The following is a 25,426-nucleotide window of genomic DNA, read 5'->3' as shown; positions in this document are numbered from 1 at the left end:
CCCAAAAATGAAAATTCTGTCATTATTTACTCACCCTCAAGTTGTTTCAAACCTGTATGAATTTCTTTTTTCTGCTGAACACAAAAGAAGACATTTTGAAATATGTCGGTAACCAAACAGTTGATGGACCCCATTGACTTCCATAGTATTTTTTTTTCCTACTATGGAAGTCAATGGGGTCCATCAACTGTTTGGTTACCGACATTTTTCAAAATATATTCTTTTGTGTTCAGCAGAAAAAAGAAATTCATACAGGTTTGAAACAACTTGAGGGTGAGTAAATGATGACAGAATTTTCATTTTTGGGTGAACTATCCCTTTAATGGAACCGTATGTAAGATTGTGGCCAAAACTGGTACTGCAATCACTTTCAAATTACTGTAGAGCGGTGTATCCCCTCCCCCTCCCCCCTGACTCGAGGTTGCCAGATAGGCTGGCATTTTTTATCCGACACGTTTGTAGCTGCAGCTGTGGTAACTAGAGCAGAGCTGGCAACCCGGATGCCGAAACACTACTGACTTCGTGATTGGTAGATAGGTGGAGGGTGGAGCATCAGGCCAAAACACAAGATGACAACATCAACATCAGTTGAGGGCTGCAACTTCACTTTTAAATGACAATATCCTGGCCGGACTACTGTTGTCAGTGATATAAGTATTTGAAATGAACATGATTTCTTAATGTCTAGTGACATATCAGGGCCATTTTATGATTAATTGAAATAAATTTCTTACATACAGCTCCTTTAGAAGTAGAAGAAGCAAACAAACAACACAAGACACAAGTGCAACGGTCACACGTTGCACTTAGGTCTTGTATTGTTTGTTGCATTCTGAAAATGTGCCGCTCAAGGTTAAAAGCCCAAATAATAAAATAAAACGCTTTTTTTATTTATTCCAATGCCCTCCATCTCACACTTATAAATGCATGCGTTCTGTGTGTATAACCCCTTACAATGGAACACACAAAAGCTAAATGCTAAGTTGATCATTTTTGCGTGAATTCTTCCATAAAATAACTTCTATTTACTTGCCATTGATATGATCATTTGTAGGTATACTGACTGCTTTTTTATGCCCTGACATGCCCGAACCCGGAACAAATTGTTTTTAAGACCCCGTAAATATGATTTTGATGATTTCTTGTGATTTTCTATCCTCTCATTTCCCTGCCAGTGCATTCCCACTACCTGTACGGACACATGCTTGCGGCCTTTCGACAATGAAATATGCCAAAATCTGGGGACACCTTGAAAAGATGAGGGAAGGGTTAACCTCCGCCCCTCCCCTGTCCTGAACCACACCAGAGCTTTCTTGGACACCGTGCAATAGAGGGGGACAGAAAGACGAATTTTGAACTCTTCAGCGCGTGGAACGCATCGCAGCCGCAAAGGAGAAATCTCGTCATATCAGTCGTTTCCCAGTAATCCCGGTTATATAGTCTTTGTGGTGGTCGTACTTAACTGGTGTACTTGGCCCTGTAGTCTGTCAGTGCTAGTCTGCTCCTTTGGGTGTGCCATTGGCATTTTACTGTATAAGGCTTTCTTCCCTTTGGTTATGCAAATTATTAATCAATGTCTATGTATATATGAAAAACAGAAAATTATGCGATTATGTTTTTTATGGAAATATATATCAGACTTGTATATCGAGATGAATATATCATTATTATATGAGTTTTAAAGTCTCAGTTGTGACTGTTTCCTGTCGGTTAGACAGCTCCGTCTGCTAGAAAGGGTGTTACACTTGTAGTCGGTGTTGACTGAAGAAACGTGCGTTTGTGTTCACATCAGCAGTGCTTATCCACGTAGAGTTTCGGTCCACACACTTCCAGGACATCGAGATCGTATGAAGCCATGATGCTAAATATTGTCAAGCATCAGGGAAAGCAATTGACTTCAGTTCACTTAGCATCAGGAGGAAAAAAAAAAAAAGGAAAAAAAAAAGATTTCCAGCACGTAGGACCTGCAAATGAACATATGATCTCCTTTGGTGCCGCCACTTGAAATTTAAACACTATGGGAGCAAATGATTCTTGAGCAACATACCTACCAAACAAGCTATGAGCGCGTTGGGCTTTTCTTCTTTTTTTTAAGACAATATTTTCTGTATAATTCACAGGATGTATCGTGCTATTGTGGCAGCTACTGTACTGTGTGTGAAAACGTGTGTATGTGTATTTTAAGTGTTACACAATGCTGACAAATCATGTTCTTACTTTAAGAAGTGCTCTCTATTAAAAAAAAAAGTATTAATATAAGTGACTGTTTTTTCATTTTATACGCAAAAAAACCCATCATAATCATCATTCTTAATATCCTTTGAAATGAATGAATGATCTTGTTTGTGCTGTGTGGGTCACTGTTGGCATCGGGGCGTCCGGTGGAGCATGCATGCCACTAAACTTGACAATCACTGTAGCATCTATTGCCTCTCTTTCTCACTCTCAATCGTCATTACCACAGATCTAAAGGAATATATCACCACGCAAACACTTGAACTTGAAATCCTGTGGTGTGCTGCTCTTTTTTTTAAGCCTCGGTCTGCCAATTGTGCCTAGCCTCTCACAGCCAGTTTTAGTTGTTTCTGTTTCATTTATAATGCCTCTTTAATGTTCAGCACGCTCGCTGAATAACGATTTGATCCTTTAGTGGCTTGCTAAAAAAAATGCCTTGACGAGGACCAAGCGTTAGTACAATGCCGAGACGTTTCCCTGATGCGACAGTGGTGGAGTAACTGAAGCCTCTTGCTTTGCAGCGTGTTCTCCTGTGATGGTCATTTTTACGCTAATTTGTTTCTGTAGCTCTTGACAGTAATGTGAACTGTAAAACAGGTGCAGGTCTCTCTCTCTCTCTCTCTCTCTCTCTCTCTCTCTCTCTCTCTCTCTCTCTCTCTCTCTCTCTCTCTCTCTCTCTCTCTCTCTCTAGCCCTCTCACAAACTCTTTCTCTTTTGTGTGCATGTAAGGTTTAATGTGTGTGTAAATAGATGATTTATGTATATAATTCTGTATAGAATAGATGCAGATTCCACATAAAGCATGTGGTTGAACAAGTGAGAATTTTTTCTTTTAATGTGATGTTTGTTTGTTTAGTACGTGTCAGATACTGTTTGAGTTTTTCCTTTTTCACCTTAAATGTAAAAATCTGTCACAAATAATTATATATGAATATATAAAATAAATATTTACCTTATGTATTATAAATCATTTCTTGGATTTTTGGGTTGGTTTTGTTTTTTGCACACAAGCTTAAACTAAAGCATATTTTAGCGATGAATGGGAATGCTGGGAAAGTACTTAATTTTGTTTTATGAATGTGATAACCAAATCAGCAAAAGAAAGAAGGAAATCGTTTTTTTAGATGATGATTAGAAATGAATATATATACAAATACACAACAATCTTTATTATAAAAGTCCAAATAAGTTATTCCAAACACACAGGAAAAAATACAAAATAAAATAACAAAACCACTCTGTAGAAAATAGGAACATATTTACATAACTGGCATTCGGAACTAGTTTAAATTAAGCAGAAATTGGTCAAAACCAGATGTAAAACATTGGACCCACAAATGTTTCTTTTTTGTTGGTAAGCATAAAGCACACACAAACAGAGTGAAAAAATAAAGGAATCAAGAGGAAAAAAAGGACAAATTATGAAAATATGATTTGCCCAGCCTGACTGTCTTAAGTTTCAGCAGGAATTAGGCTGATCTGAAATTCGTTCTTATTCCCACAGAGATAAGAAACATTTGGAAATATAATCATATGTACCTCAAGATTTGTCTGGAAATTAAGCCCCCAAGGCTTTTATGACTTTAAAAAGGTTCTTCGTTCACCTTGGGTGTCATAGATAGTGCTGTTATGGTCGTTGAAAGGTGGTCTGAACATAACGGTAGGGTCACCCCCCTCATTTATTTGCTTATGTCCACTGAATAGGGCACGGGAGTCACCTCTGTTCCTGTAATGCTGTCCACAATAGAGGTCAGAGACCTCAGGTTGGTCTGCTCTGGGGAGTCGTCATTCAGGAGATCTGAGGAAAATGTCACTGTCACATGTTTGCCAGGCAAGTCGTTCAAACCTCACATTTTAATGTAAAATTCACAAATAAGGTTTTCTTGATGCATTATTTTGATCCTTCATATTTGTCATCGGGTTAGTTAGTGTAGGTAGGTGTGGTGGTCTTACCCTCGTGGGTGGAGCTGTAGACGGGGACGCAGTGCTCCGATGCGCTGCTCCACTCTGGACTGCTAGAGCAGGTGCTGCCAGAGCCCTGCTCGCTGGAGGACGACACCTGTTACACACAAACACACACACACTACTGTCAGTCATATCGCCAGCTACCCCACCCGACCACTGGACCCCCAACACCCTCACGACCGTCAGGAACAAGCACTGCTCTCGGCAACCTATTATCGTCTTTTACACATTTGATTAAAAAAAAATTTATAGGGGTTTTCGTGCTTTTAAAAGTTGAAACATGCAAACTACTGACATTTTTATACTATTTAATTGATATAAAAATTCATTTAAATTATCATTTTTTTATTACATTTAAACAAAATTTCAATTTTAACTTTTATTCTAATTGCTCGTTTTTTTTGTTTGTTTTTGGAATGCATGCTGCATTCTAGGCTCTATTTAGTCTTCAATTTAAAATTGTATTCATATATTTTTATTTAAATTAAAAAAAAAATCTTTTTTGCAATGCATGCTGCATTTAAGGCTGCATTTGGCCTTCATTTTAAAATACAATTTAAATTAAAAAAAAATACTTTTTTGCATTGCAGGCAGCTTTATCATCATTTTCATATATTCACAATTAATGAATGAAAAGAAATGAAATAGGTATTGTAATAGAAATAGGTAATTAAATACCCACAAAAGAGTGCCCACTTAATTAATGTGAAGTGCTTTCCAATAACTTTTGCTTTGAGAAAAAAGAAGAAGGTGCAGGTTTTGGAAGTACAGTCCTGTTTGACAACATCTAAGTCATTGCTAAATCCCAGCATACACCTGCCCCTGTTCCCCCAAGCTTCACTCACCCCTTGAGGAGCTGCGGCTCTATAATGCAGGTTTCCTTGCTCATGTTCCTGCTGGTTGAGGGAGCTGACCAACGCTTGCAGTCTCTCGATGTATTGGATGGCGCTGCGCAGGATTTCCACCTTAGGCAGCCTCTGGTTGGGATTCATAAGCGTGCTTCTTTTAAGAGCCTCAAAGGCCTCGTTGACTTTCTTCAACCTCCTCTTCTCCCTCAAAGTGGCGGCTTTCCGTCGATCCATAGTCACCGACTTGCGCTTGCACACCTTGCAGGCCCAAGGCAGACACTGACCCGGACAGTGCTGCTGCTCCTGATGAGGAGACATGGACAAACCGAGGCTAGATGATGGAGACGGTTTGTCCTCCAGTCCCACTCCGTTGGACAGCATCCTTCCGTCTCCACACAAGCCCATCATGGAGCTTCTATCCTGATATCCTGCTTGGTCGAAGCCTCCGGCCAGCCTGGACTGGAAGAAGTTATCGCCGCCTTCGTAAAAACGCTGGTCTGCGAAGAAGTAGGGGTTGGTCTCGAAAAGCTCCATGTCTCGCTGGAATTAGAGTCCACCGGCTCTGCTGTGTCTTCTCTGAAAGCGTTATAGGTCCTTTACGGTCCTTGCGAGCGTGTGTGGGTGTAACCCTCGGAGCTGAGCTCGTGCTGAAGAAGATCTGTGGACGACAACTGCTCCACACCAACTGCAGTGGTGGCATTTAAACTCTCTGCCTGGTGTTAGATCAGTAGGTTAAATATAGCCAGGGCTCTGAGAAACCTGACCCTGCGTTTAGCTGTTGCCACACATCTAAACTTTACATCTCTTTTCATTCCCCAATCTTCTGGGGATTTGGGACCGGTTTGCTTCAAGAACGGCGTCAGGCCGCTGTTGAAAGTGCAGGAACATGATCTGGGTGCTGTGGAAATCAAACAGACTGCAGCAGATATGAAAGATCCACTATGGCTCCTTAATTAACTGATCTAAATTCTTGTCAGACAATATCACCTTCTCTTCTTAAGCAGAATAATGTATTATTAGCAGTTCATTGTTTCTATAGCTCGGCTGGAGCAATTCATTATTGAGGGTGTCTGTTTGGAAAAAGAAGCTAAATGGCTAAACGATTATTGGGAAATTATTGGGATCCTCTGGTTTTATTTTTATACTCTCTGTTGTTTCAGAGACTATAAATGCAATTAATATAACTAAATATAATCAAAATATAATAAATAATATTGTAAAATAATTTAGAATAATAAGTAGAATATATTAATATATACAAATAAAAAACATACAACAATATTACATTAGTTATATATATTTATATTGGTCATTGGTCATATATATATAAAGTTATATTGGTCGTATATATATATATATATATATATATATATATACTGTAACTAAATTCTCTGTTTATATTTAAACTAAAACCGATGAATTTACAGTTTACAGTTTACATGCTGACCATTTTCTCAATCTTTTTTCTAATTTCAAAAAGATTTAATCAAAATTCAATAAAAAAATCTAATTTTTGATAATAATAATAATACTTGCATTTTAATATTATAATAATAGTGTTAAGAATGTATAATAATAATAATAATAATAATACATATATTAATAAATAAATGTATGATCTTCTAAACATTTTTATATTATTCTTAAAATAATATAGAAATAATAAATATATATATTTTTTATTATCTTCTTAATCTTTGTTCAATTAACTGATAATTTGGTTTTGTTAATAATAATAATAATAATAATAAATATTATTTTAATATTGAATAAAATATAATAAACAAATACATTAATATATTTAATATTTAAAATGATCATGTTCGCAATCTTTGTCCTATTAACAAATTAATTATTTAGTTTTTTTGCTGCATGTTTTTCTTAAAATCTTTGTGGTATCTACTGTGTGTCTATACGTTTACCTGTCCTGTAATGTCTGGCATTGGTTCGGTAAGGTAGACCTTTCTTGTCCCTGACCCCAAAAAGTGAGGTAGGCTCTCCGGATGCTGGAAATCCCTGATGTGCTTGTCTGGGCTCATAGCTCACATGATAATTCGGAAGAGCTTCCGCTATGTTCCCTAATGAATCCACAGGCTTATTTATGGTTACTGACACACCACAGCTATTCAAGGTTCATGTAGTTACATGGTGAAGGGGGTTTTTCACTATGATATTTTCCTTGAGTGACAGTATGCTGAACACTTCTACAATGTCACTGATGAAAGAATCCCTAAAATACTTGACCGTGTCCTTACAGATCTTTAAATTGTGAATGTAGAAGTGGAAACCTGTTTCAGAACTTAAAGGTACTTTCTGCCCTTGTCCAGCACAGGTCCGAAGCTGGAAGCCCCGTGGTGCTCTCGTCATGGTAACCCAAGCCTCCATCCTTGGCAGGATTAGGAGGCTGTGCAGTTGGCTGTCAGGTTAAAATGTGATGGATGATCACTGATGGTTGAGGAGCACAATGGAGCCTCTGTGGCTGTCCTGGCTGCAGGGCAGTCATTCACCCCGGACCTTCTCTCAGCCTACTGTCAGCAGAAATGGAGGATGGCAGGGTGACAGGTCCATGCAACCAACCACACACGCACACACACACTTTGGGTTTTCATGTTTTATGGGGAGATAATGAGTTTTACACTGTACAAACTGTATGTTTTATCCCCTAACCCTAGACCTACCCCTAAACACAACCCTCACAGAAAACTTTCAGCATTTGCATTTTCCCAAAACATTTAGTGTGATTTAGAAGCTGGTTTCCACATGGGTGCCAATTTTTATTTTATTTTTGTCCCCACAACTCAGGGTTTACCATGAGCACACACAAGACACACACACCACCCAGGAACTCTTCCTGAAGAGGAAAGCACTTTCTCAGCATTTTTAGTAAAGGTCAGGTTACCAATGTTATAACACAGTTGTCTTGTTCAAAAGGTGTATCACAAAGAGGGGTGTCCATGACAAAAATCTTTTGAAAAAAACTATGTATGTATGTATATGTATATGTATATGTATATATATATATATGTATATATATATATATATATATAGCCTATATATGTGTGTGTATATATATATATATATATATATATATATATTTCTTACAAAATAATTATTTGTGTTCACACTGGCATCATATGTTTTTGAAAAACAACACAATTATCCATTAATTAACAAGAAAGTTTCAATGCAATGACTATAAATATGCGGTTCACCATCTAGTAAAAAGTAATATCATTGATCTTAATCATTATTTTCAAACATAAATGTATTTCTTTTTGTATCAATAACCATAACTAATACTTCATAAATGTCATTACATTTTTGGTTAGTCACACCACATGACATTTCACAAACATTTCCTTGTCATTAAAAGTAAACTTTGCCAGCTTGTGGACAATATTTGGCAACCCCATGCAGTATCTTAGCATTGTGAAAGAACATGGGCAAGAACTTCGCATATTTTGCAGAAAATGTCAAAATCTAGCTTAAAGGGATTGTTCACCCAAAAGGAAAATGACCCGATGATTTGCTCACCCTCAAGCCATCCTAGGTGTACATGACATTCTTCTTTCAGACAAACACAATCAGAGTTATATTTAAAAATGTCCTGGCTCTTCCAAGCTTTATAATGGCAGTGAATGGCCGTTTATGTTTTGAAGTCCATCAAAGTGCACCCATCCATGATAAAAGTGCTCCACGCAGCTTAATAAAGGCCTTCTGAAGCAAAGCGATGCGTTCGTGTAAGAAACATATCCATATTTAAAACTCACAAGTAAACTGTATTTACCAAAAGTTTTAAACACTTTAAAAACAGTATTGTAACTACACTGCCCACCCAAAAAAATAAAAGTCGCTGTTTGGATTTAAATTGGCAAATGATTAAGAGTCTATGATTGGATCATTATTGCAGCGATTATTATGTTTCTAGCATGTTATAAGTTTAATAATTGATGGAGTGTGTAGCTTTTCATTTCTTAAACAACCATGTATGAAGACATATCATGGCCATATTCCAGGATGACAATGTCAGGATTCATCAAGCTCAAATTATGAAAGAATGGTTGGGAGTGAGCATGAAGAATTTAATTTTCACACATGAATTGGCACCTCTGAGTCAAGACCTTGAATTCATTGAAAGTCTTTGGGATGTGCTGGAGGAGACTTTACAGAGTGCTTCACTCTTGCATTGTCAATACAAGATCTTGACCAAAAGGTCTGGACTCAGAGGTGCCAATTCATGTATGAAAATGATTCTTCATGCTCCCTCCCAACCGTTTTTTTGCCAGATTTTTTTAGCAATTTGAGCCTGATGAATCTTGGCTTTGTCATCCTGGAATAAGGCAATGGTGTGTCTTCCTACATGGTTGTTTAAGAAATGAAAAGTAATAACGCAATCCAATCATATCTCTGCAATAACAGTCCAATCATAGACTCTTAAGCATTTGCCTATTTAAATCCAAACAGCAACTTTTTGGGGGGTGCAGGCAGTGTATTTTGTAAAGAAAAATATTATTTGGGTCTGTGCAGCTACCTGTGCTGCTTTTGTGTCTCTTTGTGAATTGGCTGATTGATTGTCGTTTTATTCACCATTTTTTAAAACTCTTATACAAGGTACCAATCACCATGCAATCAATCTTTTTCATAATATGACTTCAACTACTTGAAGTCACTATGATCCGTTTCAAGTTCAAGTGTCCCTAACTACCGGTAAGCACGCTAGAAACAAAGGTTTATCACGGGGGATTGAGTAGATCCTCAACCAGACAGATGATATCAGTCTGTTTGAGTGGGTCTTAGGTGTAAGGCGACATGGTGTGCTGCCCTGTCACTGAAAACAGTGCGCTACTTCTCTTCACTGACAAGCAGCAGCACATTGCAGGACAGCTGGCAGAAAGGGAGGAGGAGAGAGGGGGAATTGGCTTCTTGTGAAGAAATGCCCAGAACGTGGCTGCATTAGCCATGGAATGCTCACTCTTCGCTCATATTTGGCTCTCAAACCCTAGAAAGATATTATGAGCTCTGTTATTGCTGTTAGGAGAGGGAGTAGCGACTGGAACAGATGCTTGGATCCTCTGGACCGCATGCAGCGCTGAGCTGGCCTAGCAACAGGTTCAAGTCTCATCAGGGCTGTTTGTCAGGGACTCTCTCTTTTCAAGCACCTCTGTTGGACTTCTAAGCATGCCTTATCAAATGCGGCCCAAGAAAGTGTTTAAGACGCACTTATAAATGAATGATTGCATTGCATTAGATATACAGAAGGACATACAAGTGAAGTGTACCGTACAAAAAAGTGTAGAATCACGTTTGCAGATGCCATATTGATGTTGCAACACTTTATGCAATAACATTTTTACATTATTAAAAATGATTGTGTCCAAATACTTCTGGGGTCACACTCTTTATTGGCATTTATGGTTCTATGAAGAACCTTCAACATCCATGGGACCTTTCCATTCACAAAAGGTTCTTTATAGTGGAAAAAAGTTTCTTTAGATTATGGAAATGTTGTTCACAAGAATTTTTTTTTTTTTTTTTTTTTTTTTGAGTGCACTTTGTCTGCCCCTTAGTCAAAACATTTGTAAATCTGTAAACCTTTTTATCAGTTTGTTTACACTTCAAAAAAATGATTTGCATAATACATATTTTAGTCTTATCCACCCCCAAATAAAAGTAAAGTTAAATAGAAATAAAGTGACAAAAGCACATAAAATGAATATAGCACGTAATGAAAATATTTTAAAAAGCTAATTCAAAATATGACTAAACACTATATAAATAATTCTAAAATAACACTGACCAGTACCTGTGTTTTTACTGTGTCTTTAGGGCTCTCGGTCAGAAAGAAACAGTAGTGGACAGGGCCTTACAATACGATAGTCACTGGTCTCTTTTATCAGGTTATAATCCTCTACAACAAACAGAATGGAAAGCATGTGCGTGTGCAGCTGTCGATGTCTTAGTGCAAGTGGTGTCATGTTTAGTCACAGGAATGATCCTGGCTCTCGGAGCACCATGACTGCCTCACCCCTCCATGGCACGCTACTCACTGTTAGTAAATGCCTCTCTCCAAGAGACCACAAACAAATCTGCCTCACTGTAGGAGTGGAAAGAAGAATACCACATAAAAACAATTTGGTGGATTCAGTCTACCTGAGAGGCTGACCAATTTAACCTTCATAATCTGTTGTGATTGACTGTTGTACTGTTTGGGGTCCCTGAGAAGAATGTATGTGTAAAAATAAGACATTTTGAAATTAGCCTTTTTTATTTTTATCTTTTTTTTTTTTTTTGCCCAACTTTTTAAAATGTGTCCTCTGATCTAACAAAACCCCTGTATGCAGATATTATTGTAAAAGCATCAACTTTGGGTCCACCTGACCCAAATTAAAAGTAAAACACATTTGATTATAATATGTTTTTCAAACGCCAAACAACACACTTGTTAAAAAAGAGAACTCTTTGAGTCAATTCCAGACTCATATTCTGATTCTTAAAAAAATGGAAGGTAATGAGATCTTACAGTAAATACTGCAATATAATCTATACTATTATGATTGATATTGTCAAAGATATTTTGACAGTTTCTATCAAAAATGGAATATAGATCCACTCTTTATAGAGAACTTTGAAGTCCATGTCAGCTGAGAAAGTCTCTGTAAGCAAGCATTTGCCATCAGTGTTACCGATATGTTTTAAGTTGATCAGCTAGTTCTTTTTATTGTTGCCGTTTTATTTGATTTGCATATCTAAATGTTGAACGTGTTTTTGGTAAACAGAATCAAACGATACGCTGAGATGAATCAAAATTTCCAATACTAGCTGTTGGCTCTTTTAATGGAGTCAACTCTCCTTCAAATTCGACTCTCAATTCTCAAGGCCTCAGAATGGAAGAAGTGATTCTTTTTGCGATCTACATATTTTCTCATTTCTAAATGAAGCTCTAGAAAAGTAACAGTGCAGTGCCAAGCAGGAAACCTTCTCCAATTTTTGGATTCATTTACAAAACTATACCACTTTTATGATACTGTTGGGGTCATTTAACATTTCATCTACACACTATACCATTCAAATGTTTGGGGTCAGTAAGATCTCATGCCCACCAAGGCTGCATTTATTTGATCAAAATTATTAAAATATTATAATATTTTATATTTAAAATAACTTTTCTATGTTCATATATTTTAAAATGTAATTTACTCCTGTGATGGCAGAGCTGAATTTTCAGCATCATTAGTCCAGTCTACAGATTTGGCGCTCAAAAAACATTTCTTATTGACAGTGTTGAAAGCATTTCAGTGTAGCATTTTCAGGATTTTTTGGTGATTGTCTAATGACACATTTTTTATTAATTTAAAGCATCTTTGCTGAATGAAAGTATTAATTTCTTAAAAAAAAAAAAAAAAAATAATCTTACTGACCCCAAGATTTTTAATGGTAGTATATGTACTATGTAAAAACAATATAATTAAAATTAGGGCCTAATTCCTTTCACTAAAACATCAGAAGTATTAAAGGGTTAGTTTAAAATGAAATTTCTGTCGTTAATTTCTCATCCTCGTGTTGTTCCAAACCCGTAAGACCTTCATTCATCTTCAGAACACGAAGATATTTTGGTGAAATCCCAGAGCTTTCTGTCAGAACGTCGCCTCACTATTGGCCGGCTCCTGCTTCAGCATCACACGCATGTGTCGTAGTGCTCACGTGACCACCGTCGTCCAATAGTGAGGCGCCGTTCTGGTGCAGAACCCAGAAGCGTCGCACTGTGTTTCCTACGTCAACAGCGTAGGACAATGACGTGGGAGAGAAGAGATTGTTGAATAAAGTCGTTATTTTTGGGGGGGTTTCCGCACAAAACGTTTTATCGTCGCTTCATAACATTAAGGTTGAATCACTGTAGTCACATGGACTATTTTAATGATGTCTTTACTACCTTCCTGGGCCTTGAAAGTGGTTGTTGCATTGCAGTCTATGGATGGTTCGAAGAGCTCTCTGATTTCATCAAAAAAATATTCATTTGTGTTCTGAAGATGAACGAATGTCTTAACGGTTTAGAACGACACGAGGGAGAAATTGAATTTTTGGGTGAACTTGCCCTTTAACCTTGCTTTCAGCTCATTCAGGGATAGATTGTTTCCATAAGTCATATGTGCCCAATTAGCATGTATTCCACAACAGTATCAACCTCACAAGGAAAACTATCAATCATCTTCTTAAACTGTGGCAGTGCGACTGCGGCCTCTCATGGGTCATTTAAATAGACCAGACAAGCCGTTAACGATACATCACTTTCTAAGTGCACAATCATGGCGGCTGTCCATGTGGGAAGCTGGTGGAAACACCTCTCGACAAGAGCATCATAGAACAGCTGACAAACCCATTAAACCTCATAATATGCTGCATTGCCCTTCAAGAGACATCATGGAAAAAAGCACCTCTGCATGTAGGCCTATAACTGCTAAAAATGGATCACCTATGACCTCCCTATGAATTGCATCAGTCAAAATCAAGATTGGATATCTATTCTGTTTTTTCTTCTTCTTCACATAACAGGGTGTGTGTTCCTGTTGAATTCCATTTGGTTGTCACCCACAGACCTACACTGATGCCTCAATGCCACGAACATCCAGGAATGCTTCTCAGAATAGCATCCTTTAAATACCTTTTCTCTGCAGTTTGTGGACCTAATATTAGTCTTTGGAATTCGAAATATAGATTTCAAAGACGTGCATATTTTTCATTCTCAGCAGTTAACGGCGATCATTCCATGGATGAATGCATGGAAATCGCCACGCTTTTCAATTCAAACATTTGTGATCATTACTTGTATATGACATCCATTCGAAAAGGTGGGGCAGGGATGGGACCGCGTTCAAATGTTCTCTGCGGAAACTATGTCGGTAATGGTCCTAATTTTGTTTGTCTTCCATGTCTGGATTCCAGTTGGGACGTTAAGGAAAGTTGAGCCCCGTCCCAGGCTTTATCTGCGAGTAAAAATATGGCCTACAAGCTTCTCTGCTCGTCCCTCTCTGTTTATATCTGACTCTGGGCTCCAGTGACCTTCTCCCATGTCATCAGGAGCACAAATTTAGCGCTTCGGTTTCTGGAGCGACCAAATAGTTAGACAACATTGAAGACGGGGTGAGAATGCCCATGATGCAGATACGGTTACTCTTACTTGAAGAGACATAAACGGAATAGTGTAAACATCCCAGTCACTGGAATGCAAATCTAGGAAAGTGGCACAGATACCAGGCATATCCCTGACTTCAATGACTTGATAAACAAAGACAGGTTCCAGTCAAGGCGGCTTCCTGCATAAACATACCACAACCTTCCTACTCTCCGTGTTTGAAAGCATAAAGGCTTGTTTACGACAGAACTGTGTTTTAGGAGTCGCCGGTTAGAGTGGCATGTTGCAGAGTGTTTTTGTGGGGCGTTGGGATGACACGGAATGACAGTTATGTTGTAGTTGTGCTGACATGTCTGTGGCATGTTCATGCCAGCACAGTGGCATCTGATGTGTCACTGTTTTTTTTTTTTTTCAATCTTGTTTGGATCACTGTGTTTTAAAAACCGAGTTCTGACTGATTTGCAATGCTGATGCAACATGATCAAAAACAACTTTACAATTATCCAGTGATCATTTTTAAGATACATTAATTTAAGATACATTCTTAGCAGTTTTAGTTAATTTGAATATTGTGATATGATTTAAAAATGTTCATTTATTTATCCATTATGAAATGTGTAAAATGTGCTATACAAATAAATGGCTCATATAGATTAAATATTTTTTAAATATTTAAGTATTATTTTTCTTTTTACTTTTGCATTTTCATAGTGCATACATATTGTTATTTGTTCCATTTCTTCAGGTTTAATTTGTATACTATTCAAAAGACTTTTTTTCTCTTATGGTCACTAAAGCTGCATTTATTTGATCAAAAATACAGTAAAAAAATGTATGTTACAATTAAAAAATAACTGTTTTCTATCTTAATATATTTAAAACTGTAATGCCAAAGCTGAATTTTCAGCATCATTACTCAGTCTTCAGTGTCACATGATCCTTCAGAAATCACAAATATGCTGCTCAAGAAACATTTCTGATTATTGTCAATATTGAAACGGTTGTGCGGTTTAATATTTTTGTGGAAACTATGATACACAACCGTGACACTTCAGCATTGTTTGATTTACAAAAAACAGGATTTATTTAAAATATACATTTGTGTTGCATTTTACGTATGTCTGTACTGTCACTTTTGATCAATTTACTGCATCCTTGCTGAATAAAAGTATTAATGTCCTTTAAAAAAAACTTGTACTGATCCCAAACTCTTTGAACGATAGAATATTCTGTAAGTCATGTAAAATAAATTATTGATTTGCTATAAGGTCAAATATCTAAACGGCTCCAAATGGGCATTATATTTGATTCTTTGAGAAGAGCAACTGGTTACTTTTTTATACTGAACAATACAAAATGGCAATTAGCAATAAAGTAATGTGTTTTGGCACTAATCTGAGGTGGTCTGAGGAGAGAGTTTGTGACCATAGATGGAGAATAGTAGGCAGGTGGCCATGCAAGGCCTGTCGTGAGGAAGAGTGGAGCTGACAGCTGGCCCTGTCAAACAATGACTTATTCTTCACAGCACTGTAAATCTGCTCTTAACCGCACACACACTCCAAGGCCCATGTGCGTTTGACCATATGTGTAATTATTCTCCTCTGATATTACTCTGAAAAAATAAGTTGCTTACATTTTTTAAGTACAGTCAACTTAGATGTTTAAGTAATTTCAACTTACTTTCTTCATTACCATTAAACTGACTATAAAAAATGAGTTGAATCTTGTATAACCTCTATAAAAAAGTTGCAAATTGCTTAACTTATTTTGATGAGTTAAAGCAATGTAAAAACATGTTATCATAACTTATTGATTATATTCTTTTTTAAGTTCAGTATCAATATTTCAGAGTATTTGAGGTTGGTTTCTAATATTTGATGTTGATGTTTTTCAAAGCTGTTTCTAAAGACTTTTGATAATAAAATCTTTTTTTTTTTTATTATTGCAGCATTATAGTTTCTTAATGTGTTTTGGGTCCTTTTTTCATAACAAATACCATTATTAAACACACTTAGAAAAAAGGTTAAATGGGGTTATAGAACCGTAGTGCTGAAAGGATGACATAATTTTGTTGGCCAAAACCCATCGTCCTGAAGTCAATGTTTGATTGTTTTTTGAAGGGGATGTTGGTTAAAAGCCTAAAGGTCTGTGATGAACACTAACTCAAGATTTTATTCTACAACACAAAATACACCCATATACCCCACTCGAGATTTTATAAAGCTGAATTGAAAAAGGCGGTGATGCTAAATACAGACGTTGTTGGGGACGTTAGAACCTTTTCTTCTAAGAGTTACATTGCTGTTTCCATGGTAACAGAAAGTGATCCTTATTTTAGGGAGAAAGAAGGATGTGAGTGTTATTTTGCAGGTGAAAGGATGTGAATTGAATTGAATTTGTTGAGGGGAGAGATATGCAGCATATATTAGTTCCTCAAATCTTGAACTCTTGAATCAAACTTAGGGAAATGTCCACTGTTATCTATAGGATTTGATGTATAGTTTGTAATAAACAATTTATTTATTTATTTTTAACACAGATTAACACTGTTGTTTAAACTTGTTTAAAAAATCTCTGGATTATTTAACATTCCAGTCAGATATTTTAACTTTTATAGGCTGATCATATTTTATTACAAAGCTGTAATAAAATGCTAAAATTAAACAGTTGCAATTTGCCTTTAGCAACTGTCAAATAATTAATTAATTTTTAATTCTAAAATTACATTTTTTTGTAAGGATGAGAAAAATGTTTTTTATATACGCTCATCCAGACCGGCAGGTGGCGCTGATCATCATCGAGCTCAGCAGGATTAACGCATACAAAACAATAGACGAGAAATATCTGTTATGAATGTGGAAATAATAGCTTGATAGAGACTTCAGTGATATTTTATGAACACACAATGTCCAAACTGCAAATTTTAAGGATTGTTCTGACAGAGCGATTAACTTTAGCTGCGCAGGAGATATTCAAGGCTGTGGAAGACATATTTTCAGAGTATAATGAGGAGATGTGTCGCTCCAGACAGGAGATTGAGCTGCTCAAGAGGAGACTGCAGCAGGCAGGAGTTCAGATGGACTCTGGTTAGTCAATTCACCTTAAATCTGACTATCATACTTATTTATTTTATGTTATGGTTTTTATGAACACGAAATCTCGATAATTAGTCTTTATTTCCTTTACCATAGCCATTTAAGTCAACCATGATCCTTTAAATAGTATACATTATTAACATTAGCTTATTGAGATGTTTAGGTTGTGTCACTAATTTGGCATTTTTATAATGCATTGTTCTTTGTTATTCACGTATTATTTTGACTAATGTACGCTTGGCACATTGTACACTTGACATTAACTCCCCGTTTATGATCTTTAAGAACTAAAGTATGTTTATTTTGTTTATTCATTATAGAATTGCAGCCCTGTTCCTCTGAGACTCACACTCAGAAATACACCCAGGCATTTTCAGAGGAATGGAGATCTGAACATGACTTGAAGGATACAGAAATGCATATGAAGCTTGAAGTTTATACACAGCAAGAGGAGAATGAAGTGCAAATACCTGTGTGCCACGAATCAGCACCTTTATCGCCATGTATGGACATTTACCATGATCAGATACCCAGCAAAGACACTGAAACCCAAATGATGGACAGCAGCGAGAACACTTTTCCATTTATTAATCAAGCACCTCAAATTAAAAATGAACCTGAGACTAATACTGAAACAGGTACCACCTTTCAGGCACAACAGCACATCACAAGACACGGCTTGGATGATTCAGGGGCCAGTGATGCATCCAGTGATGTCAGCAAAATCAAAGTTGGCTCCCCCAAACATAAGACACGAGCATTTAACGTAAGTCTGTGTTTATGCAAAACAAACAAAACTATGGAAGATTGTTTCCGCCACTGTTTTAAAATATGTATAAAAGAGGTAATTGTGACTTTTTATCTCACAATTCTGACTTTTTTTGCACGTTTAAATCTAGCAATTCAAACTTCAGAGAAAAAAGCCAGAATTGTGAGATATAAACTATTGGAATTCAGATTTTTTTCTTGTGGCTGAGTTTATATGTCACAATTCTGGTAACTTGCTGTCTCACAATTCAGAAAAAAAAAAAGATATGACTCACAATTGCAAGAAGAAAAAGGCAGATTTGTGAGATAAAATCTCCCAATTACCTTTTTTTATTTTTTATTCTGTGGCTTAAACAAGCTTGTATTGAAAAGTGGAGGACTAGGACTATTATTTTTATTGAATTGTAAGACACCTAGCTATAAATGTGAGCTGATGGATGTCGTTGTTTTTACAGCTGCCCCTCAGAAATCAAGAGATGTTGACACAGCATAGGATGGAGCTGGCTCAGATTAGAGAGAGGTACTTGAATTGATTCTTTAGTGTTTCATCTGTGCTGACTTGATTTGTCTTATTCTAGTTATATGAAATGTGCACAAATCCTTTGCCTGTCATACATGTAATGTAACTACTGTTAGTTGCTAATTTCAATCGGTGACTCTACTGTTGCACATGAGTCCAAATCTTTAAAAAAATTGTACAACAGTTAGTCTTTTAACTATTATTTACAACAGGATCTGCATTTTCATGTTTTTTGTTTTTGTTTTTGTTTTAAGAGACAATAAAAAACATCCTTGTGCATAAAAAACACTGAACTTGAAAAATGAGCCAAACATGTCAGTCTCTGAGTAATGTTATTTTTTTAAGCCACGAAATAAACTTAATTCTGTAAAATAAGTATAATGAGCCATGCAAAAAACATTTCTAACATCTTATAACGTTTTGTAATTACCCAAAAATCAAACATAGTTCACCCCTCACATACGTTTTCACATCCGTCAAAAACTTAGGCTGGCTGTCGGTTGGAATATTAGAATTAAAAACATCAACATAACATACTCATGGCCATCAGTCAATTCACTGAATATTTATCGGCAAAGAAATAAAAAAAATTATTACCTTACTATCATTCTGTTTTCAAATTCAAACATTTTAAATTTCAAAAACATTGATGTCTATAAAAAAATAACGTGCACAATACACGGTAGTATTTATGAGAAGCAGAGGTCCAGGTAGTGCACACATTTTCTGGAAAACCCTACACCCACTATTGGATGTTTTGACCTTGTCATTGCTTTCCGAGAAGAGGGAGAAAATGCCGGCCTGAGCGGTCTGTCAGAGACGATAATGTACCTAATACAATTTTCTTCTAGAATGATCATTTTTATCAACCTTGTATATTTAAGTTCAGTAATTTCACTTAAATGGCAATGAAGATTACCTATTAATTGTCATTTAAGTGAAATTACTGAACTTAAATATATGAAAATTTCAGATGGCACTTAGAGGCTTTTGCATCTGAACTCTTCATATATATATATATATATATATGTATGTATAATAGAATAGAGTAAAATATATTATTCTCTTATATTATGTATATTCTCTATATGTTACCTTTTTAAAACTCCCTCCACTGATGTACATATTTGAATAAATCAACTAAATGGTGTAAATATTTTCATTTCAGAATGTCTTTCACAATCCAGCTCCGTAACTCGGGGCGTGAAAGTAAGAAAAGTCAACCGTTTGTCTGTCAGGATGAAGTGTCAAAATATGACAAGTGGAAAGCCAAAAATGCGAGATACAGTCAGGCCTGGAGGGATCGTTTGAAAGAAGATCCTGTAAAATTTGCTGAGTTCAAAGCTTTGGAAGCTGCAAGAGCAAAGGAGTATAGAAGAAAGAGGGCTGCTGCTTCTATAGAAATTGATAAGGAAAATAATCGTGAGCGACAGAGAAGATTCAGAGCCAAAAAGAAGTTACAATGTAGAAGAACAGATGAAAAGCAGTGTAAAGCGGATGAAGAGCTTCCGCCACCTAAGAAAAGAAAAGTCTTAACAAGAAATGAGAGGATGAAGAAACGAGAGTATGATAGGATAAAGAAAAGAGAGGAGAGGGAGAGGATGGGAGAGCTGAAGAAAATACTAATTCGTGAAAGAGATGCGTCCCGAAAGAGGGAAAAAAGAAACAAGACAAAAAAGCGAACTGACACTCCACAAACAAATGTTGGCTCTCCAATTTGTACAGCTGGATCTACAGGCTTTAGAACTAAATCGGCAAAACAAATGGCAGTGTCACGGATGTGCAAAAAAATTCCGGCTGATGCAGAAAAGTTTGCGGACATTGTAATGGACTTCATCCATCACTGTACTCCTCGTAAACAAGCAGCTTTAAAAGCCAGAGGTCTGAAAACAGCTTGTCGACGAATAGATTTTGATGAGCCATCTCAAGAAAAACTTCGATCCACGATTGAAGCTCTAAAGAAGAAGAAGGATGCAGCATCCTTGGAGAAGAGGCGCCTGATTGTCACTAGTTTGATGGTTGCCAAAAAGTACAGAATGCAACATATTTTAGCAAGGCGCTTTAACCTCCGTCCAGCATATCTCACCAATTTACCAAATTCCTCATTCAATGAAGGTTTAGATAAAAAACGCAAGTCTGATGCCACTTGCATGGATGTTGTGAACAATATAACTGCTTTCTATCGTAATTCTAAGGTAGCTCGGGAACTTCCTTACATGAGGACTGTAAAGAAACAAGAACAAAGATTCCTCATGGAGATCTCTCTACAGGAAGCCTATGAACTTTGGAAGCTGGAAAATCCAGAAAAGAATGTTGTGTCCTTTCCGGTTTTCTCATGGCTTCGACCTTCATGTGTTCTTCTTCAGAGTCGGACAGACAGAAACCAGTGTCTCTGTGAATATTGTACTGGAGTTTTACTGAAGCTTCAGAGCCTGAACAGAATTCTCACTGCTACTAACAATGCCGAGTGTATAAAACTCAAGATCAAAAACAAATATGAACTTATCAGTTTTTCTCTATGTCCCAAAAGTGGCAACAGCAAGTACCATAATCTAAAGTGCATTAACAGAACCTGCTCCGACTGTGGTGTATCACTACTCAAGGAAAAGTTAAAAATGGTAGTAGATTTGTATGGCAAACAAGAAGTGTCCTGGCAAAATTGGGAGAATAAGGCTTTCAACCATGATGGTAAACAAAAGACCAAGAAGTTTCAATCAACTAAGTGTGGCACATTCAAGACAATGTTTGACGAGTTATTGCGCGAAACAGACTTTTTGGCTAAACATCTGTTTGCAGCCAACTGGCAGCACGAACAGTTTTCCCTTATCCGGGAAAAGTTGCCCAACACTTGGTCTTTGTTCATCATGGATTTTGCAGAAAATTTCTCGTGCATATCCCAAGACGAAATACAGCCGGCACATTGGTCCACACAGCAGATAACCGTTCACCCGATTATTTGTTACTACAAGTGTCCCACAGAGGGTCATGAATACACCATCCAGGAAGCTATGGTTTTTGTCTCTGATGACCTCAACCATGATACCAATGCCGTTCACCACTTCGAAACTCTGGCTATAAAGCACCTAAAAGAAAAGCGAGGACTGAAGTTAGAGCATGTAGTTGAATTCACAAATGGTTGTGGCGCACAATACAAGTCAATGGTGGCATTTGCTGACATTAGCAACTCCAAGGCTTCACATGGTTTGTCTGTTGAAAGATGTTACTTTGGATCCCACCACAGCAAGGGGCCCAGTGATGGTGTCTCTGGGTTTGTAAAATCATCTGTTCAACATGCTATCCAGTCACATAGGATCACTATCAAAAATGCAGAGGAGATGTATAATTTCTGCAATCTAAATTTGACAAAAGATGGCTGTGATGGGCAACTCCGTACATTTTACCTGGTTAAACGAGGTGAAATTCAGCGTGACCGTCCAATAACACAAGTGAAGTCTGCCCTTGCTGGAACTCGTGTTCTCCATTCTGTACGTTGTGTTTCCACTGGGGTCCTGGATACTCGTGTGTATTCATGCTTCTGTGATGGCTGTATGAATGTTGATGATGGAAGCCAGTGTTCCAACTCAAATTATGTCTTTCCCTGGCAACGACGTACCTTGAACATAGATGCTGAAATAGTTGATTTATACCAGCCTGTGACTGAAGATGAGAACACCGTACCTGCTAATTCTGCTACAAGTGAATATGACCAACATCCTGGTGAACAAATAGAAGATCTCTGGATGAAACTTACTAACCCAGGTAAGGGCTCCATTTGATTATAGTATAGCTCCAACTTAAACATAAAATTGTGTGTAATGTTCTGTCATTTAGAGCCAATAGCTGTAGTTTTGCCTTCAAAAACTCAAGTCTCTGTAAAATTAAACAAACCGTTGTATGAGTGGCATGCTGATTAAAGCAACAGGCTATAGCTTTGATGATTGTTTGATCAAATTCAAAGTGTTTAACCATGTGATCTGTCCAATGTTCAAAAGATTCCTAATAAAATCCAATGTCCAAACATGCCAAAAATGGCCAATAGGGCTTGGCCCAGGAATTGCTGCTAGAAGCTATTTATTTCATTGTAGTTGTAAAAGATCTGACTCCAGGTTGAAGTCACTATTGCTGCTATGTCTAAGTCTTGAAATGCTATACTGATTTAAGACTTAGATATAGCTGCAGCAGCAATTTTAACTTAAAGTCAGACTTTTGAAAAACGGGTCATTATCACCATTAATCTCCTTTCAGAACTTCCAACTGATGACTTGGAAATGCATTTGTTTCAAGAAGATAAGGGACAAGAAACAAGTAATTAAACAAACAATGAAAGGCCTATTGAAGTGCAGGTGGGTAAAAAAAAAAAAAAAAAAATCCTTTGTTTTTTACTTTATTATTCAATCATTAGTCCTATATCCATGTACCAGAGTCCCGGTTTCATAAAGCTGACTTATAGTTGAGTATTAGGGTTGAGGCCATTGATGTACTGTTGTCACCATTAGCATCTTAAGCTGGGGACACACTTAATGACTGTAAGGCCGATTATGAATGTAATTTGATACTTACGACTGATCATATCCAAACGCGCCAAGTCGGAGACTGTTGCGTTCAGTCGGTGTTTAAAATCTGCTCCAGTCATTGGAAACAATAAGTCTGTTCATTTCAGTCTTAGAATGTTTCAGCTAGTGGTTAAGTGTGTCCCTGGCATTAGACGTTTTACCATGAAGCATACTTTATGAATGCAGAGCCCGGGATCACTATTAATTGCACTGTTTAATGTATGGAAGACAATGGGCTGGGAACTTAAGAATTTTGTTGGAATGGTGCCCAGGTAAAAAAAAAAAATAGGCACTTAGTAAAGCAGTATTATTTATTATTGTGTTATTTCAGGATTTGCAGATGGAATTTATTTGGGAATATGTCCACCTGTCCACCCAAGTGGTGCTTGGGCAGAGTTCTTGAATTACCAACTGACAAAGGAGTCCGGATGAAGAAGGAGCAGCGTGGAGTAAGCAATTTGTTTTCCTGACCCAAGGCTCCTGATGTTCAATTAGTGGATACAGTCCAGAGTCCACATATTTCATGGACCTGTAAACTTGATTGGACACCATCCATTCTCTGTTAATGAAGAGGAGTTTAAAAACAGACAATAAAAAGACAATAAAAAAAAAAATGCATTTTTGCATCAAAGAATGCATCAAGCATAATTGTAATATGGAGTGTATACTGACTGTCTCAATAGTTATTCGTGTTGAGTTTAATGTTACATTTTATTACCCTTTGTTTGATTTTTTGAGAGAGGCGCTTACTTATCTGTGCTGATTTGATTTGACTTATTCTAGTTAAATGAAGTGTGCACAAATCCTTTGCCTGTCATACATGTAAAATGCTATTAATGCTCAAATGTGACACTCCCTTGTCAGCTCTAAACTAAGTTTATATGTAAATACAAACAAATTAAATATGACTTTCTTTTTTAGGCTGTCTACAGTCAGTGTTATACTAAAAACAGTATCTAAAAAAATGAAATATATATTTTTTTCAAATAAAACTTTTTGATGCTTTTGATCAGTTCTCATCTTGGGTGATTCTTACATACACATCAGAACATATTCTGGTCAACCACACCAAAGTCATGTTAACTATTACTTAAATAAGGCTGTACTGTAACTACTGTAACCATTAGTTGCTCATTTCAGTTGATGACTCTTTTTGTTGCACATATTTCTCAGAACCGCATAGTTAGACAGTTTTAATTTGTAATGTGAACTTTATGTTAAAGCATAATTCATATCAATACTTCTACCAAAACAGTTTTTGGAAAGCCAAGGCTGCATTTGTTAAATTAAAAATACAGTGTTAAAATAATTGTTTTCTAGTTAAACATATTTTATAAAGTAATTTATTCCTGTGATGACTAAGTTGAATTTTCAGCAGCCATTAGGGATGACGTACATATTTTTGTTGGCCAAAACCCAGAAACGAGTCCACTCATCCTGAAGTCAATGTTTTTTTTTGAAAAACAACTCAAGATTTTATTCTGTAACACAAAATACACCAGTATACCCATCTCGTGATTTTTTAAAAAAGCTTTTAAAAGTTGCTATATGGGACTACAGACATTGTTGGGGACGTTAAATGTCATAACACTGAACAGGTAAACTCATCTAAGTTTAGAATCACTCTCTTGCAAACTATTTTAACTCATATTTTCAGGGAAAATTGGTTCAATATGGGAACCCATTAAGGTACTATGAAGTGTATGACAGAACCCAAAGGTTCAGGGCCTTTTCTTCTAAGAGTTACATTCGTGTATCCATGGCAAACAGAAAATTATCCTCAGGGCAGCATAGCTGTATCCTTCCCTGCCTTTGATATCCCACAATCCTGTGCTTCCATTCTGTGATAGTTGAACTTGAAAAAGAAAGATGGCGTCTAAAAGTTGTGGTTGGTGGTCAGTTTGTATGTAAATGTACATTTTTGACCGACTTTTTTAGAAGAAATTATTATAGTAACAATTCGCTTAGTTATCACCAAAACTCTCTATTTTGTTGCAGGTAATGAAACCGTTTTGCTGCCTCAGAAGTCTGTCCGAAATCAGTTTCGTGAGGTACCTTCATGTGCAAACACTGCCTGCAAAGTCATTGCTAAGTCAGCTGCCTAAGCCAGGGATGGGCAAACTCAGTCCTGGACAGCACTGTACTGTAGAGTTTAGCTCCAACCCTGATAAAACCCACCTGCCTGTAGCCTTCTAGTGATCCTGAAGACATTGATTAACTGGTTCAAGTGTGTTTGATTAGATTTGGAGGAGCTAAACTCTGCAGGACAGTGGCCTAAGCAGTGACCAGGACCGAGTTTGTTCAATGTCGGA

The 25,426-nt window shown here is 36.9% G+C and overlaps 3 protein-coding genes across 12 annotated transcripts in view; 2 read left to right on the top strand and 1 right to left on the bottom strand.

Annotated features, from left to right (window-relative positions):
* ppfia4 (PTPRF interacting protein alpha 4) overlaps positions 1–3,131 on the top strand; it is a gene marked incomplete at its 3' end in the record, with an annotated part of 95,142 nt that extends 92,011 nt beyond the window's left edge. For 7 of the 10 annotated variants that reach the window (XM_082156088.1, XM_082156090.1, XM_082156093.1 and 4 more), the window contains one exon: positions 1,176–3,131. Coding sequence is in view for 1 of the 10 variants with exons in the window: in XM_082156087.1 (XP_082012213.1) it covers positions 1,176–1,225 (50 nt within the window). The remainder of the gene's footprint in view (positions 1–1,175) is intronic. The other 3 variants (XM_082156084.1, XM_082156092.1, XM_082156089.1) reach the window with 1 other exon arrangement.
* A 211-nt stretch (positions 3,132–3,342) lies between these two features.
* Positions 3,343–5,864, bottom strand: myog (myogenin). The gene is made up of 3 exons (XM_082156157.1): positions 5,046–5,864; positions 4,189–4,294; positions 3,343–4,033 (listed from the first exon to the last, which is right to left on the bottom strand). Exons 1-3 carry the CDS (start codon positions 5,580–5,582, stop codon positions 3,915–3,917), a joined length of 762 nt encoding a protein of 253 aa, XP_082012283.1. The 5' UTR covers positions 5,583–5,864; the 3' UTR covers positions 3,343–3,914.
* Positions 5,865–17,000: 11,136 nt separating this feature from the next.
* LOC309488086 (uncharacterized protein) lies at positions 17,001–25,139 on the top strand. The gene is made up of 6 exons (XM_082156113.1): positions 17,001–17,264; positions 17,594–18,039; positions 18,497–18,561; positions 19,730–22,320; positions 22,807–22,904; positions 23,446–25,139. The coding sequence occupies exons 1-5, from the start codon at positions 17,084–17,086 to the stop codon at positions 22,872–22,874; spliced, it is 3,351 nt and encodes a 1,116-aa protein (XP_082012239.1). The 5' UTR covers positions 17,001–17,083; the 3' UTR covers positions 22,875–22,904; positions 23,446–25,139.
* Positions 25,140–25,426: the final 287 nt, after the last annotated feature.

This window comes from Leuciscus leuciscus (assembly GCF_965113295.1).
Source record: "Leuciscus leuciscus genome assembly, chromosome: 23".
NCBI classification, from domain to species: Eukaryota; Metazoa; Chordata; class Actinopteri; order Cypriniformes; family Leuciscidae; genus Leuciscus; species Leuciscus leuciscus.
Note: the sequence above shows the minus strand (reverse complement) of the source record. Positions and strands in the feature narration are given on the sequence as shown.

Excerpts from the sequence above, each read along its gene's own strand:
- myog (XM_082156157.1), bottom strand. The coding sequence starts at position 5,582 with ATGGAGCTTTTCGAGACCAACCCCTACTTCTTCGCAGACCAGCGTTTT. Across the intron at positions 4,295-5,045 it reads GAGCCGCAGCTCCTCAAGGG|GTGTCGTCCTCCAGCGAGCA; the intron begins GTGAGTGAAGCT and ends TGTGTGTAACAG. Across the intron at positions 4,034-4,188 it reads CTACAGCTCCACCCACGAGG|ATCTCCTGAATGACGACTCC; the intron begins GTAAGACCACCA and ends CATTTTCCTCAG.
- LOC309488086 (XM_082156113.1), top strand. The coding sequence starts at position 17,084 with ATGTCCAAACTGCAAATTTTAAGGATTGTTCTGACAGAGCGATTAACT. Across the intron at positions 17,265-17,593 it reads AGGAGTTCAGATGGACTCTG|AATTGCAGCCCTGTTCCTCT; the intron begins GTTAGTCAATTC and ends TATTCATTATAG. Across the intron at positions 22,321-22,806 it reads GATGAAACTTACTAACCCAG|AACTTCCAACTGATGACTTG; the intron begins GTAAGGGCTCCA and ends ATCTCCTTTCAG.